This window comes from Oratosquilla oratoria, chromosome 3 (assembly GCF_046742065.1).
Source record: "Oratosquilla oratoria isolate Oo_2021 chromosome 3, ASM4674206v1, whole genome shotgun sequence".
Lineage (NCBI taxonomy): Eukaryota > Metazoa > Arthropoda > Malacostraca > Stomatopoda > Squillidae > Oratosquilla > Oratosquilla oratoria.
In genome coordinates, this window is record NC_134779.1 from 53,838,803 (window position 1) to 53,855,875 (window position 17,073).

The 17,073-nt window shown below is 50.2% G+C and overlaps 1 protein-coding gene across 10 annotated transcripts in view; it reads left to right on the top strand.

Annotated features, from left to right (window-relative positions):
- The window catches only part of LOC143022636 (uncharacterized), a 51,906-nt gene that overhangs the window by 29,426 nt on the left and 5,407 nt on the right, over positions 1-17,073 (top strand). For 8 of the 10 annotated variants that reach the window (XM_076180952.1, XM_076180948.1, XM_076180951.1 and 5 more), the window contains 4 exons: positions 1,914-1,970; positions 3,614-3,809; positions 5,297-5,905; positions 8,023-8,234. In XM_076180952.1, coding sequence (XP_076037067.1) covers positions 1,914-1,970; positions 3,614-3,809; positions 5,297-5,905; positions 8,023-8,234 — 1,074 coding nt within the window. The remainder of the gene's footprint in view (positions 1-1,913; positions 1,971-3,613; positions 3,810-5,296; positions 5,906-8,022; positions 8,235-17,073) is intronic. The other 2 variants (XR_012966112.1, XR_012966113.1) reach the window with 1 other exon arrangement.

The window sequence follows — 17,073 nt, forward strand, 5'->3', positions numbered from 1 at the left end:
TTGAGATAAAGTTGGGACTGTATCGAGGAGCTGTCATGTTGCCATGGCAGTTCAGTGTGTATATGGATGGGGTGGTGCAGGAGGTAAATGTGAGGGTAATGGGTAAGGAACTGGAGATTGTTAAAGAAAATGGAGAAAAGTGGGAGGTGAGCTAGTTGTTGTTTGGTGATGACAATGGGATTATGGCAGGGTCAGAGGGAGGATCAAGGGAGTTGGTGATGGAGTTTGAAAAGGTATGCGATAGGAAAAAGTTGAAGGTAAATGTGTATAAAAGTAAATGAGATATACAAGGAGAGAGACTAGAGGAAGTGGGTAACTTTAGGCATTTGGGGTTGCATGTGGCAGAAAAGGGGGGAGTGGAAGTAAAGGTAAATTGTAGATTAAGAGAAGCAAGTAAATGCCTTGAGGAATTAAGAAGTGTCATGAGAAATGGGCATTTGGAGGAGATAGAGTGAAGGGGTGATTGTGCTGATGGCTTTGTATGGGGCAGAGATATGGAATTTAAGAGAAGCAGAGAGGAAAAGTTTAAATGTGTTTGAGATGAAATGTCTGAAGTATGGTAGGGGTTACTAGGTTTGATAGAGTGAGAAATGAGGATGTGATGAAGAGAGTGGGCATGGAAAAAGGTGGCAGATAGGGCTGATGAAAAAATATTGGGATTAGGCACTTGGAAAGAATGAGTTAAGAAAGGTTAGTAAAAGAGGTGTGGAAGGCAGAGGTGGAGGGAATGAACTTTAGGGGATGACCAAGGATGAGATGGATGGATGGGATGAAAGGGGCGTTGAGAAAGAGGGGAATGTCTATTAAGCAAGGAAGGGAGAAGGCAGGAGAGGTATGATTGGAGAGTGGCTGTGTATAGATGATACTGTTATGCAAGGAAGGGAGGGGGCGATGGTAGGGGTGCCTATGTGTGAATGATATTTTTATGCAACTGAAAGGATTTCTCCTCATCTTCTCGTTCTGCATGTTGGGACGGAGATTGGGGAGTTGCCGATTAAGTGAAGTGGCCTTGCTTTGGATGTACTGTGTCGTACTACATTGCTTCAGACCTTGGGCAGTGGATGGGATACAGGGATGACTCGTCATCTAAGAGAAGCTAAGGTGATCGGGAGGAGGGCACTGGAATGGATGGGAGTGGGTACATGCCTTTGACTTGGCTACCTCTCTTATAAAGAGGAAAAAGCGCTTGTAGATACAGATAGCTACCTCTCTTATAAGGAGGAAAAAGCTCTTGTTATATAGATACAGATATACATAAGGCCTTTCTGACTTGCTTGATAAACTCCTTCATAAACGATGATGGTTATTGCCAAGAGTTTTACAGGTCGGAAACCCAGTCCCACAGTTGTTGTGCCTTACTATAGATCTTTCTTGGAAAACTTAGACTGTGTGTGTGTCTATGTCTGTGTTTGTGTGTTCTGTGCTTGCTTGTTTGGCAGGATCAGGAGCAGTGGTTTGTTAGTTCACCATATGGAAAAAAGTTGGAAAGAAAAGAACAATTGACAATGAGGGATCTTAGGCCCACTTTAGAGACCGTTTGTCAGACTGCTCCTTTGGATGGAAGTACATACATATACCAGGTGGTTCTTTCCAACATCTGTCTTGCAGGACTACTGCAAGGAGGTAACCTATTGTTGCCCTCCCCTCCACCATGCTTCTTCTATTTCACTCCCATATCCATCATGCAAGTATTCATATCTTTCAAATCCATGCATACATTAAAGTTACGGAGACAATTTTATACATTTAATTATTTTCCAACTTTGGCGTCTCTCCCCAACCAGGTAGGGATCGGCAGCCTAAGCCCTCCAATCTTTCAAATCCATGCATACATTAAAGTTACGTAGACAATTTTTTTTATTTTTTTTTATACATTTAATTATTTTCCAACTTTGGCGTCTCTCCCCAACCAGGTAGGGATCGCCAGCCTAAGCCCTCCGAGGGCAGGCCTCTCGTGCCCAGGGACAAAGGTGAGGATGAGGCTGTTTTCTTTGCCTCTCAAAAGAAAGAAAAACAAGAAATATATTTACATATTTCTTTATTTTGTTTTTGTTACAGTTTTGCAAAATTGAGGTTTGCAATACTCGTTTTAAATCCAAAAGAAAGAAAACAAGAAATATATTTACATATGTCTTTATTTTGTTTTTGTTGTGCAAAATTGAAGTTTGCAATACTCGTTTTAAATCCAAAATTAATAATTGACTGTTTTCATCGGAAAAAAACTAGTGCACTGCCCCTCAGCTATGTTAACCCAACATTGAAGTCATGATAAACTACTTGTGTGGAACCTCGAAGGAACTGTTTTCACTATTCATTACCTCTTTATTAGTTGTCAACATAATTTATATAATTAATATGCTTGAACCACATTTTATTATTGGACATGATAGTATCCAGTGTATAAGGATGTTGCAAGGGATTGGTAAGAATTTATGAGAAGAGTGTGAGGGAGATTGAAGGTAATTATATGTAAGACTTAGTCATAAATACCACATGAATGGGAAGGTGAATTTTGAGCTGAAAAGAAATTTACAACAAATGGGGAACTAAAATGAGAAATTGTACTTATGAATGCAAGAAAAGTAGCTGAAGTAATAATAAAAATAGATGTCAGGAGTGTAATTAATGTGGATAAACTGGAGAGCACAGTGGAAGCAGCTATAGTATAAGAGTAGGATGTAGTTGTTGGGGTGGGTATCATAGAGTAATGTAAGTATGAGCAGTGGAAGTAGGGACGTGCCACGTATAGATAAAAAAAATGACAAGGATCTGTAGTGTGTGGCTAGGATAAGAGTGAATGAATAATGGTTGTAAATGGAGAAAGAGATGACACATCCCGAAGGGATGTTCTTTTTTCCTCCGTAAATATTTTTGAATGAATGAAGAGGGGGGTTGGCATATTATGAAGTGGCGATGGTAAACCAGCTCCAGCTCTTTTGCCTTGCTGTGGATCACGGAGTCTTGCTGAATTGACTTGACCTGGGCATAGTGGTTGGAGAAAAGGATGACCATAAGTTATGTAGATGGGAGGGACAATGAATCGTATTGGATAGGTGTGTGCATGCTTTAACTTTGTCCCTTGCCCCCTTATAAGGGGATGGCTAGGTCAAATTATACTCACCCTAAACTCATCCCACACTTATCCAAAACCTATTCATTGTCTTGTTGTAGCTTCTCATGGATGAAGTCATCCTTGGCCCCAAATAGACTGTTGTGGGACACTGTAGGTCACTGTTGAAATGTGGGTAGATGTTGAAGAAGGATGTAATGATTGGAGATACCGTGTTAAATGCCAAAGTTTGAGGTCATGCCATAGTTTATGTTCTGACTGATTCCAGAATGTTTTATAGAAGTTAAGGGCAGATTCAGGACACTGCCCCAATTGGTTGAGTTCCCATTTTGTTCTGAATCTGAATCTCCACCATAACTCCATATCATACTCCACTGACATCGGGCAAACCAATCAATTGGCCCATCACTCCCTGGTTCTTACTAACAAGAGATGTGTGGTTAGCTAACATTGACTGGGTTGATGGTGTTTCAGAGATTTATTTATTGATTAACTTGTTTGTTTATTTGGTATTTACTTGTGTGTATTTCTTTTGTCTTTTAGCAGGGTACTCTTCTCTTTCTCGTCGTTCTCCTCTGCGGAGGCCCCCGTCACCTCCATCTCCTCCTGGTATGTCCAGGACAACACCACCACCACCAAGAAGGCCCCCATCACCTCCAAGTCCATACCAGAGGTCAAATAAGACTTCTACCACTACTGCTGCTACTTCTAGTTATAATAGAAATCAATCTAAAGAAAGGTAACTACTTGCAGCTTTTGCAGTTTAAAATCATGTTAACAGAATATTTTGTGTATTGCATACATAAAGTTTTTTTTTTTTTTTTTTTTTTTTTTTTTGTTATAGGGGAGGTAGCCAGAAAACAAAGGCATAAAAACCACTCCCACTCATTTCATCCCCATCGCACTCCACTCCCCTCTACCCTCCCTCTTATCTTGGTACCTCCCTGCATCTTGCCTACTGCCCTGGGTCAGCAGTGTCACAAGACACATCCACGGCAAGGCTGCTTCATCAAATTGGTGACCCCCCCCCCCCTTAGTCCCCTCGTGCAGAAAAGGAGAAGACTGGGAGGAATCCCTTCGGGCTGTGACAGATTATTTTTCACACATACTCCCTCACCCCCCATCCCCCACCCATTCCACCTCATGCATCACATCATCATTCATACACATTGAGCATTGACAACCTGTCAATCAGTCCATTGTTCAAGATTACGTGCAGGAGACCCACAGCTCCCAGATATAGTGTTGTTATTTGGGTATGAACCCTGTGGTAGGGGAGAAAGAATACTGTCAAAGTGTTCCCGCTTGAATTGTAAAAGGTGACAAAAATGGAAAGTGATGGGAGTAGGCAACCTACTCTCTGTAGCCCCAAAGGGGACATTCCTAAAAAAAGCAAAGGCATGAGAGGGTCTGTTAGTAGTTTTCCAACCAGAACACTAAGGTTTGGGTCTTGAAACGTGTGTAGACGTGGTACAGATGAGAGTAAAAGGAAAGAGATAGGCAGTATGTAAGAAGGTGGATGTGTTTGCATTGAGTGAAATTAAGTTGAAAGGGAGGGATGAGTTTGAGTTTGGAAATGTAGTTGGGATGGTGTCATGAGTGAAGAGAGGATGAGAAAGGGAAGGGATGGCTACACTAGTAAGTGAAGAGATAGGTAAATACGGTGGAGTGGAAGGCTTCTTCAAGGTTAGTGTGGATGAAGGTGAAATTGGGAAGGGAGATGGGTTTTTGTAAGTGCATATGGGCCTGGAAGTGAGAAGAGTGTAGAGAAAAGGAAGGCCTCTTTGGATAGATTTAAATGAGTGCACAGGGGGTTTAGGGAGAAATGTCAATGTAGTGGTAATTGGGAGATCATAATGCTAGGGTAGGAAATGAACCAATAGATGGAGTGGTTGGAAAGTGTGGAGTTCCAGGAAAAAATTGTAATGGAGAGTTGATGGTAGAGATATGTCTAGAGAGTTGATGATAGCAAATACAGTGTTTAGGAAGAAAATCAAGCAAAAGTACACATGGGAGAAGGTGGTGGATGGAAGGATGGTAGATAGGGCTTTAATGGATTACATAATGGTAACCAAGAGAATAGTTTAAAGAGTTTTGGATGTACATGTTCTAAGGGAAGAGAGTGAGGGAATATCATATCATTTTTTGTGGAAGGTAAGTTGAGAATGGAGGATAAATGGAGAAAGGAAAAGGACAGAAAGTTAATTATTTTGTTTACTTTTTCAGGTATCCATATAAAGCAAGAACTACGAGTAACCTAAGATCACCTGTAAGACAAAGCCACACGCTTCCCAGCAGTACCAGTCGTACTAGTGGGGGAGGGACAGGAGGAGGTAATAGTGGAACAACTGGGACTGGTGGAGGGGTGGTAGGGGTTAGTGGCGGAAGTAGCAGTGCCGTGCGACGTGACAGTGGTGGCACAAGAGACTACCACCAGGCACATCGGCATAAAGAAACGACTAGCAGCACCACCAGTAGCCTTGGCAAAAGTAGCAATACCCATACCTCACAGTACCACCGGACGGAGCGCTCCAGAGAAGCTCTGGACCTGAAGAAGTCGGGATCGACCAGTGGACGAAGTAGTGATTACAGAGACAATACACTTAGAGACAGTAGAAGAGGAAGAACTCCTGAAAGAACTAATGACAGCAGGAGAGATGTAAAGGCCCGAGAGCCAGAACCCAGTTCGAGGGATAGAGTGCGCAGTGGCAGAAGAATAGAAGATAGGTTAGGACCCTCGTCATCAGGTGGTAGGACTCGTGTCAGAAGTAGGTCAAGATCAAGATCGCCTGCTCATGGAGGGAGGAGGTCATCATCAAGAGATAGGAAGAGCAGGTATGTGGATTTTTTTATTTAATTGTTTTTATTTATCTATTATTATTATTATTATTATTTTTTTTTTGTGTATTCTTTTTTATAGATTTAAGAATTTCTATTGTTTTCCTCCTCTTGGTTCTCGTTTTGTACTCCACTTTCACTTGTACTTCTCAGCTCTACTCTCCTTCATACCCCTTCCTCTGACTCTGTACATTCTCTGTTCTTCATCCTCTCTTCATCTTCTACCACAGATTTCTCACCCCAACTCCTCCAACTTCCATCTTACTTTGTGTAGTTTCATAGTAGTAGAAGACCTCCTTATTGTGGCATCTTCTCACAGTGGCCCACCATCAACGTGTCTATTGCCACTGTACTTGAGTATGAATGCATTGTGGAAATTCTGCATTGGTTGCGCTCATTCAAAAACTTGAAACTTCTGAAGATCCATATCTTGAAGATGACCCTGTCCCTGAATTCCAACAAAGGCTATCATGCCTATCCACCTCACAGAGCTGGAAAGTTGAAGACACTGTGGCAGTTCTTATCTCTTTTTCATTCTATTTTCATAATTTATCCCCTGTCCTTGTACAATGACCAGTCCTTCATTTTTACCTTATTAAGAAATTCATAAATGTCCAGTATTTGGTTGTACTTAACCCACCAATTTAACCCAAAACCAAAATTCATATTTGTTCTCCAGCTTCTAATTTACTTACCTCTATTTTGATAATGGAGTATATTGTGACATCTCTCCTATTGTATACTTGTTTATCTATTTATTTATTCTTTATATACATTTATACATACTGAATGGTTCCCAGTGATCAATTAATATCTTTTTCAACCACATATCACTTTTAATTCCATACCATCGCAAACGAGACTGAGAATCGCTCGAAGGAGGCATCTGTTGGAAATTGAAACGTGGATGAGCTGAGGATACCCAGCTAACCCGTAACAAAGTTACATTGACGTGTGTAACTCCTCTCTTGATAGCGTATTGGGTTACGTCAATGTAACTTTGTTACGGGTTAGCTGGGTTTGAATCCTCGGCTTGTCCACGTTTCAATTTCCAACGGGTGCCTCTTTCAAGCGATTCTCAATCTCGTTTGCGATGGTATGGAATTAAAAGTTATATGTGGTTGAAAAAGATATACATTTATATATATATACACACACACACACACACACACACACACGTTTACATTTTTTCTCTCCATGTTTTGTCATCCAGGACATTACATTTTATTTGGGCATACCACCAATATCTCAATTCTATATATTTTATTTTTCATTTTGTTTCTATTTCTAATCATTTTAGTTAACATGATTTCATCAAACCATCTGATGTCATAGCCATACCCAGATGGATTTTTATTGAAACCTGCATTGCACTGCATAGATGTGCAAGTAAATTTAGTGTCAAACTGTGTGAGAGATGTGTGTATGCATATATAATAATTTTACCAATGTGTAAGCATTAGGTGTACCTTCAGATGTGACTGTATGGCATGTTAGTTTATTTGGAAAATGTGGGCTTGTATGAATGTTTGTTAGATTTAGGAAGAGCTATGCTTTGGTCTTGTCTCTTTATCTCCATTGGTCAAACTGTGTGTGTTTGTTTGTGTTTATAGTAAGATATAGGAAAAGATTACAGAACCAGTGTCCTGTCTCAGGGAGCTGTAGGTCTCCCACAAGAGAAACCTGGGGCAAGAGACAGATTGACTGACTGTCCAACTGTCCTGTCTCGTATCTCCCTTGGAATATGTTTAAGTATAGGTAGATGTGCATTTTTATGTGTGAGTGTGAATCAAGTATGGTAGAGGAAGGATGGATTCTGTGGGGGGGGAGGAATTCAAGCATTAAGAATGTTACAAGGAACACCATCTCCTCTAGTGGATGGAGCTAGCTCCTGTGTCATCTCTCGGGCTAAGAATCTTCACAAGAGTGGGTGTGTAACTCCTATCTGATGGGGGGAAGTAAAGATTGAATATATACAAGTATATGTACTGTATGTACAAGTATATACAGGACATACACATACTGTATATATTTAATCGCAAACACTTTTGTATATTAAACTGTATGTGTAAATAATTATATTTTTGTTGTTAAGAATTACTTTTTTATGTCAGGCGTCCTGATGATCTTAGGCTGTGGATCGAACTTCGTAAGTCAGAAAGTAGTAAGAGGCCTACGTCTCCAAATCGTTCACGTCAGCCCCCAGCTAAGAGGCTGACGAGGCCAGACGTTGGAGGGGCCAGCTCACGACTGCGAGACCCTAAGAGGAGGATGGGCAAAGGGAAGAGGCGACCTCTCCCTACGAAGGGCAGTAAACTCGTGAGAAGTATGTTTTAGTCTTCGTTGTGCTGTATGAGAACTTACATGTACCTGAGATGTTATTCTGGCTTGCTGTAGAATTTCATGACTGTAATATTGTGTATGTAATGTGTCAAGTAATAATGCATGCACTGGCAAGGTGACAGATGGGCTTAGTGAGGCAGTAGTTGCAATGGTCTCGTGTTTAACACTAGGCCCTGGACATGGCCTGGATGATGTATCTGGTCCATGTCCGATTTTTCTTGGAGAATCTTTCTTGGAATAGTCTCGAGCTGAGTAGTGCAATCAAGGTGTGTTGGGAAATTTTCAGACATATTTTAGATTTTTAGATTATTCAGTACCAGAGGGTTTGCCATAACTTGAGTGTTTATATACATATGTACATAATATACCAAGGGGTTGTTCCCCCTTACAAGGGAGCTAACCAAAGTCAAAAGGCATAATTCCACTCCCATTCATCACCTCTCCCTCCCTCCCTCCCCTTCCTCCCTCTTATCTTGGCTCCACCTGGATGATGGGTCATCCCTGGATCTCACCCATTGCCCTGGGTCAGAAGCAATGCAGCAAGACGTAACACATCCATGGCAAGGCCACTTAATTTACTTTGGTGCTCCCCTTCCCCTTATGTAGGAACACTGAAGACTGGGAGAAATCCCTTCAGGTGCATCAAAGTACCATACATAATCATTCCTCAACCCAGTCCCTGCCATGAATCATAGTATTATCCATAAACAATCATTCTCCACTCACCCTTATCTTCAGTCTTCTCCCTTCCTTCCTCAACAGACATCTCTCTCTTGCTCAACACCCCTTTTACCCTATCCATCCATCTCATCCTCCGGCACTTCCTCATATTTACTTCCTCTAATCTTTTTTTCACAAATTTTTTCCATGTGTCCAAATCATCCCAATACTCTTTCAACCCTATTTCCCAACCCCTTTTCCACCCCCATTCTCCTCCTCATCTCCACGATTCTCATTCTATTCAGCTTAGTAACTCCTACCATACTTCTCAGACATTTCATCTCGAACACATTTAAACTCGTTCCTCTCTTCCTCTCATATATTCGATGTTTCTTCCCCATACAGTGCTGTCACCTTAATCACCCCTTCATACAATGTCCTCCTAGCATACATTCCAAAATATCTATTTTTCATAACACTTTTTAATCCCCTAAGGGACTTGTTGGTTCTTTCAATCTACCTCCACCTCCATTCCTCCCTTTCCTGCCACATGTGAACCCAAGTATCTAAAGCTATCCACTTCCCCCAGCCTCTCTCCTTTAATACTTGCTTCCAGATTGCTGCCATCCTCTCCCCTTGTACATCTCATCACCTTACTTTTACCCACATTTACCTTCAATTTTCTCCTCTTGCACACCTTCCCATACTCAAGTCACTAACTTCCTTAATCCTCCCTCTGATCTTGCTACCTTGCTACAAGTGCAGTGTCGTCGGCAAACAACAACTGGCTTATCTCCCATTTTTCTCCATTTTCTTTAACCATGTCCAAACCCCTGCCCATTACCCTCGCATTTACCTCCTGTACCACCCCATTCATGTACACGTTGAACAGCCATGGTGATATGACTCATCACTGCGGAGTGTTACTCCAACTCTCTTGGGCGGGGAGTTTGGGGTGTGTGTGTGTGTGTGTGTGTGTGTGTGTAAGGTCATAGCATTACCCATAGATCAGTCATATATGAGCTCTGAGCTCTCTTCTGGGAGGGAAGTAGCTGTCAATCACGAGTCCAACACATGATCCAAGACAATGGTGAATCACACACACACACACACACACACACACACACACACACACACACACACACACACACACACACACACACACACACACACACACACACACACACACACACACACACACACACACACACACACACACACACACACACACACACACACACACACACACACACACACACACACACACACACACACACACACACACACAGACACACACACACACACACACACACACACACACACACACACACACACACACACACACACACACACACACACACACACACACACACACACACACACACACACACACACACACACACATATATATATATATATATATGCTGAAAATGTATATCATGTGTTATATTTGGTTGTAATTGAGCCTAACTTCTACAAGCATCTCATTTTCTCTCACTCTTTCCGTGTTTGTGCATGGTGTGTGTGCACATGAACATCTCTCCTCACCCCACTTCCCTACTGCCTCCTTATCTTCTCTACTCCCTTGTCCTCTTCATTACTCCCGTTTCCTCTTTGCTGCTCCCTTCTCCTCTTCCCAAGTCCCTCCTTCTCTACTCCCTCTTCCCTACTCCCTCCTCTTCCCTACTCCCTCCTCTTCCCTACTCCCTCCTCTTCCCAACTCCCTCCTCTTCCCAACTCCCTCCTCTTCCCAGCTCCCTTCTCCTTTTCCCAGCTCCCATCTCCTTTTCCCAGCTCCCTTCTCCTCTTCCCAAGTCCCTCCTCTTCCCAGCTCCCTCCTCCTCTTCCCAGTTCCCTTCTCTTCACAACTCCCTCCTCTTCCCCACTCCCCTCCTCTTCCCCACTCCCACTTCTTCCCCACTCCCACTTCTTCCCCACTCCCACCTCTTCCCCACTCCCACCTCTTCCCCACTCCCACCTCTTCCCCACTCCCACCTCTTCCCCACTCCCACCTCTTCCCCACTCCCACCTCTTCCCCACTCCCACCTCTTCCCCACTCTCAACCTCTTCCCAGCTCCTTCCTCGGCTTCCCAGCTCCCTCCTCCTCTTCCCAGCTCCCTCCTCCACTGTCCAGTTCCCTCCTCCTCTTCCCAACTTGTTTCTCTTCCCCCTCTCCTCTCCTCCTCCTCACTCTCTCTTCTCCCTCCTCTCTCTTCTCTCTCCCTCCTCTCTCTTCTCTCTCCCTCCTCTCTCTTCTCCAACTCTTCTTTCTCCCTCCTCCCCAACTCTCCCCCTCCCCCATTTATTCTCTAACTCTTCTCCCCTCCCCCATTTTTTCTCCAACTCTCCTCCCCCTCCCCCCATATATTCTCCACCTCGCCTCTCCCCTCTTTCCAAACTCTTCCCTAACTCTCTTCTTGGCTTCCATCCCAACTCTCCTCTCCCCCTCCTCCCCAACTCTCCTCTCCCCCTCCTCCCCAACTCTCCCCCTCCTCCCCAACTCTCCTCTCCCCCTCCTCCCCAACTCTCCTCCCCAACTCTCCTCTCCCCCTCCTCCCCAACTCTCCTCTCCCCCTCCTCCCCAACTCTCCTCTCCCCCTCCTCCCCAACTCTCCTCTCCCCCTCCTCCCCAACTCTCCTCTCCCCCTCCTCCCCAACTCTCCTCTCCCCCTCCTCCCCAACTCTCTGCTCCTCCTCCCCAACTCTCCTCTCTCCCTCCTTCCCAACTCTCCTCTCTCCCTCCTTCCCAACTCTCCTCTCCCCCTTTTGTCTCCCCAACTCTCCTCTCTCCCCCTCTCCCTCAACTCTCCTCTCTCCCTCCTCCCAATCTCCTCTCTCCTCCTCCCCAACTCTCCTCCTCCTCCCCAACTCTCCTCTCCCCCTCCTCCCCAACTCTCCTCTCCCCCTCCTCCCCAACTCTCCTCTCCCCCTCCTCCCCAACTCTCCTCTCCCCCTCCTCCCCAACTCTCCTCTCCCCCTCCTCCTCCTCCCCCCCTCCTCCCTCCCCCCCTCTCCCCCTCCTCCCAACTCTCCTCTCCCCCTCCTCCCCAACTCTCCTCTCCCCCTCCTCCCCAACTCTCCTCTCCCCCTCCTCCCCAACTCTCCTCTCCCCCTCCTCCCCAACTCTCCCCCTCCTCCCCAACTCTCCTCTCCCCCTCCTCCCCAACTCTCCCCCTCCTCCCCCTCTCTCTCCCACCTCCCCCCTCCCTCTCTCCTCTCTCCTTCCTCCCAACTCTCCTCTCTCCCTCCTCCCCAACTCTCCCTCTCCCTCCTCCCCCCTCCCCCCTCCCCCAACTCTCCTCTCTCCCCTCCTCCCCAACTCTCCTCTCTCTCTTCCCCCCTCCCCTCCCCTCCTCTGTCCTCTCCTCTCCCCCCCCCTCCCCCTCCCTCTCCTCTCCCCCCCTCTCCCCAACTCTCCCCCTCTCTCCCCCTCTCCCTCCCTCTCCCCCCAACCTCCCTCCTCTCTCCCCAACTCTCCTCTCCCCCTCCTCCCCATCCTCTCCCCTCCTCCCCAACACTCTCCCTCCCTCTTCCCTCCTCCCCTCCCTCCCCCCTCTCCCCACCCCCCTCCCCCCCCTCTCTCCCTCCCCTCCCCCCTCCCTCTCCCCTCCTCTCCACTCCCCCTCTCCACCCAAACACTCTCTTCCCCTCCTCCCCCTCACTCTTCTCTCCCTCCTCCCCCCCTCCTCCCAAACTCTCCTCTTCCCCCTTCTCCCCAAACTCCTCTTGCCCTCCTCCCCCCCTCCCAACACTCCTCTCCCTTCCCTCCCCAACTCCCACTCCCCCCAACACTCCCCTCCCCCCACCTCCCCCACCTCCCCACACTCCCCAACACTCCTCTCCTCCCCTCCTCCCCAACAACCTCCTCATCCCTCCTCCCCAACACTTTTCCTCTCACCCTCCCTCACCCAACCTACTCCCCCTCACACTGCCACAACAAATCCACCCTCCTACCCAACTCTTCCCCTCACTCCATCACAACTCCCCCTCCTCCCCAACTCCCTCTCCTCCCATACTCTCCCCCTCCTCCCAACTCTCGCCCCCCTTCCATCCCCAACTCTCCTCTTCCCTCCTCCCCAAACGCTCCTCTTGCCCCTCCTCCCACAACTCTTTCCTCGTTCCCCTCCCTCACCACAACTCTCTCTCCTCCCCTCCATCCCCAACTCTCTCAATCCCCTCTCTCCCCCCTCTCCTCTTGCCCCTCCTCCCCAACTCTCGCTCTCCCCCCATCCTCCCCAACGTCTCTCTCCCCTCCCTCCGGTCCCGCAACTCTCCCCTCTCCCCCTCCTCCCGCCCCCACCCTCCCCCCCCACTCCCTCTCCCCCAACCTCCCTCTCCCCCTCCTCCCCAACAACCTCTCCCCCATACCTCCCCAACACCCCTATCCACCCTCTCTCCCTCTCCCCTCCTCCCCAACTCACCCCAACATCTCCTCCCCCCCTCTCCCTCCACTCCTCCCCACCTCCCCCTGCCTCCCCCAACTCCCCCTCCTCTCCTCTCCCTCCCCTCCTCCCCTTCTCTCTCCCCCCTCCCTCCCCAACTCTCCTCTTGCCCCCTCGCTCCCTACTCCCCAACTCCCCTCTTCCCCCCAACTCTCAACTCCCCTCTTCCCCCCAACTTCTCCCTCTCCCCCCCTCTTCCTCTCCTCTCCCAACTCGCCTCTCCTCCCCTCTCCCAACCTCCTCTCCTTACCCCTCCTCCCAACTCTCTCCTCTCCCCCTCCTCCCCACTCTCTCCGCTCCCCCCCCTCCTCAACTCTCTTCCTGCTTCCCCCTCCTCCCCAACATCTCCCTCTCTCGCCCCTCCTCCCCAACTCTCCTCTCGCCCCTCCTCCCCAGACTCTCTCTCCCCCCCCCCTCCTCCCCTCTCCTCTCCTCTCCCCTCCCTCCCTCCTCTCCACTCTCCCCATCCTCCCCCCCAACTCTCCCCCCCCCCCCTCCCCCTCCTTCTCTCTCACTCCCCCCCTACCTCCCCCAACAACTCCTCTCCCACGTCCTCCCCTCCCTCCCAACTCTCCTCTCCCCTCCTCCCCAACTCTCCTCAATCCGCTCCCCCTCCCCAACTCCCCCCTCCTCGTCCCCCTCCCCCCCCCTCCCCTGCCCCCCCCTCTCCCAACTCTCCTCTCCCCCAACTCATCCTCTACCCCCTAATCCTCCCCAAGTCTCCCCCTCTCCTCCCCAACTCTCCCCAACCTCCCCGTCCTCCACCTCTCCTCTCCCAATCTCCTCCTCAACCTCCTCTCTCCCCAAGTCCTCCTCTTGCCACCCTCTCCCCCTCCTCCACCTCCCACTAGCCTCTCCCAACTCCCCCTCCCTTCCCCACCTCTCCTCCCCCCCTCCTCCCTCCTTCCCTCCTCTACTCCCTCTCCCCTCCAACTCTCCCCCTACCCCCTCAACTCCCCCAACTCTCCTCTCCCCCTCCTCCAACAACTCTCCTCTCCCCTCAACTACGTCCCCCAACTCCCCCTCTCCTCTCCCACTCCCCTCCTCCCCAAAACTCCTCTCCTTACGTCCCTCCTCCCAACTCCTCCTCTCTTCCCTACTCACCCCAAACTCTCCCCCTCCCCCTCCTCCCCAACCTCTCCCCCTCCTCCCACCCTCTCCCCCCCCCTCTCCTTACCCCAACTCCTCCTCACTCATCCTCTCCCCCTCCTCCCCCAAGTCTCCTCTCCACCCTCCTATCCTCCCCAACTCTCTCTCTCCCCCTCCTCTCCCCCCTCTCCTCCCCCCTTCCTCCCCCAAGATCTCTCTCTCCCCCTTCTTCCCCAATCTTCTCTCCCCCTCCTCCCCAACTCTCCTCTCCCCCTCCTCCCCAACTCTCCTCTCCCCCTCCTCCCCAACTCTCCTCTCCCCCTCCTCCCCAACTCTCCTCTCCCCTCCATCCCCAATCTCTCCTCTCCACCTCTCCCCTCTCCCTCCCCCTCCTCCCCACTCTCCTCTCCCTCTCGCTCACTCCCCTCCTCCTCCCAACTCTCTCTCGCCCCTCCTCCACAACTCTCCCCTTCCCCTCCTCCACAACTCTCCTCTCCCCCCTCCTCCGCCCAACCTCTCCTCCCTAGCTCCCAACTGCTCCTCTCCTCCTCCTCCCCATCTCTCCTCTCCTCCCCTCTCCCCTTCCTCCCATCTCCCTCTCCCCTCCTCCCCCCCTCCTCCCCAACTCTCCTCTCTCGCCCCGCCTCCGTCCTCTCCCCCGTCCTCCCCCACTCTCCCCTCCCCCTCCTCGTCCTTCACTCGTCCTCTCCCTCCTCATCCTCCTCTCCCCCTCCCTCCTCCTCCCTCTCTCCTCTCTCCCCTCTCCCTCCCTCCCCAACTCTCCTCTCCATCCTCCTTCCCGCCCTTCTAGTCCTCCACCTCCTCCCCACGCCTCCCTCCCTCTCACCCCCTCCTCCCCCCCTCCTCTCCCTCCCCCCGCCCCCTCTCCCTCGCCTCTCATCCGTCCTCCCTCCTTCCTTTCTTCTTCTCCTCCCCCTCCCTCCTCCCCCACTCCCCTCCTCGTCATCACAAACTCTCTCCTCCCCCATCCTCACACCTCCTCCCCCCTCCCACCCCCCTCCCCTCCCACTCCTCATCCCCTCCACCCTCCCTCCCCCCCCACCACTCCACCCCTCACTCTCCACCCCTCACCCTCTCACCCCTCCCCCCTTCCCCCTCTGCTCTCTCCCCTCCCTCTCCCCCCCCTCCTCTCCCCTCCCCTTCGCCTCTCTCTCCCTCTCCTCTCTCCCATTCTCTCAGTCTCCCTCCTCTCCCCATCTCCGTTTCCTCTTGCTCATCTCTTCTGTCTCTCTCCTCTTCTCATTTCTCCTCTCTCATTGCTCCTCTCTTCTCATTCTCTCCTCTCTCCCTCCTTCTCTCCCTCTTCGTCTCTCCTCACCCCTCATGTCTTCCGTCTCCTCACCCCTTCTTATCTCCTCTCTCACCTCACCTCCTCTCTCCTCCTCCCCTCCTCTCTCTCCTCCTCCCCTCCTCTCTCTCCTCCGTCCTCCCACTCCTCTCTCCTCCCCCCTCTCTCTCCCCTCCTCTCTCCCTCTCTCCTCCTCCCCTCCTCTTTCCTCCTCCCCTCCTCTTTCCTCCTCCCCTCCTCTCTCCTCCTCTCTCCTCCTCCCCCTCCTCTCTCCTCCTCCCCTCCTCTCTCCCTCCTCCTCCCCTCCTCCTCCCCTCCTCTCTCCCTCTCCCTTCCCTCCTCTCTCCATCTCCCTTCCTCTCTCCCTCTCCCCTCTTCTCCCTTTCCCCTCTTCTCCCCTCCTCTCCCTAGTCTCTACTCCCTACTCTCCCCTTCCCTCACCTCTTTCCCCTCCAATTTCCCTCCTCCCCTCTCCCTTCCTCTTTCCTCCCCTCCCTTCTCTCCTCCTCACCCTTCCCCTCCACTACCTTCTCCCTTCTCCCATTTCTTCTCCCCTCTCCTATCCCCTCCCTTCCTCTTTCCTCTCCTCTCTCCCCTCTCCTCCCCTCCAGTACCTTCTTCTCCCTTCTATTTCTTTATCACTCTCCTTTCCCCTCCCTTCTCTCCCCTTTCCTCTCACCTCGCATGTCCTCTCCCATCCCCTACCATTACCATCCCCTCCCATCTCTCATCCTCTCCCATCTTTCATCTCCATCCTCTCCCATTTTCCATCTTCCATCCTCTTCCCATCTTCTATCCCCTTCCATCGTCCATCCCCTCCTATCTCCCATTCCCCTCTCATCTCTCCTTTCCCCCTTTACTTCCCCCCCTCTCCTTCCTCCTGTCTTGCCTCTTTCTTCTCTCTCTCCCCTCTCGCCTTTTCTACTCTCCCCTTTCCCCCTCCCTCTTCCCCACTCCCCTCCTCTTCCCTCCTCCTCCCACTTCCCTCCTCTCCCTCCCACTTCCCTCCTCTCCCTCCCTCTTCCCTCCTCCCCCTCCCTATTCCCACCTCTCTCTTCCCCGCTCCCCCTCCCTCTTCCCCCCTCCCTCTTCCCCCCTCCCCCTCCCTCTTCCCCCCTCCCCCTCCCTCTTCCCCCCTCCCCCTCCCTCTTCCCCCTCCCCCTCCCTCTTCCCCCTCCCCCTCCCTCTTCCCCCCTCCCCCTCCCTCTTCCCCCCTCCCCCTCCCTCTTCCCCCCTCCCCATCCCTCTTCCCCCTCCCCATCCCTCTTCCCCCCTCCCCATCCCTCTTCCATCTTCCCCTCTCTCTTTCTCTTCCCACCCTC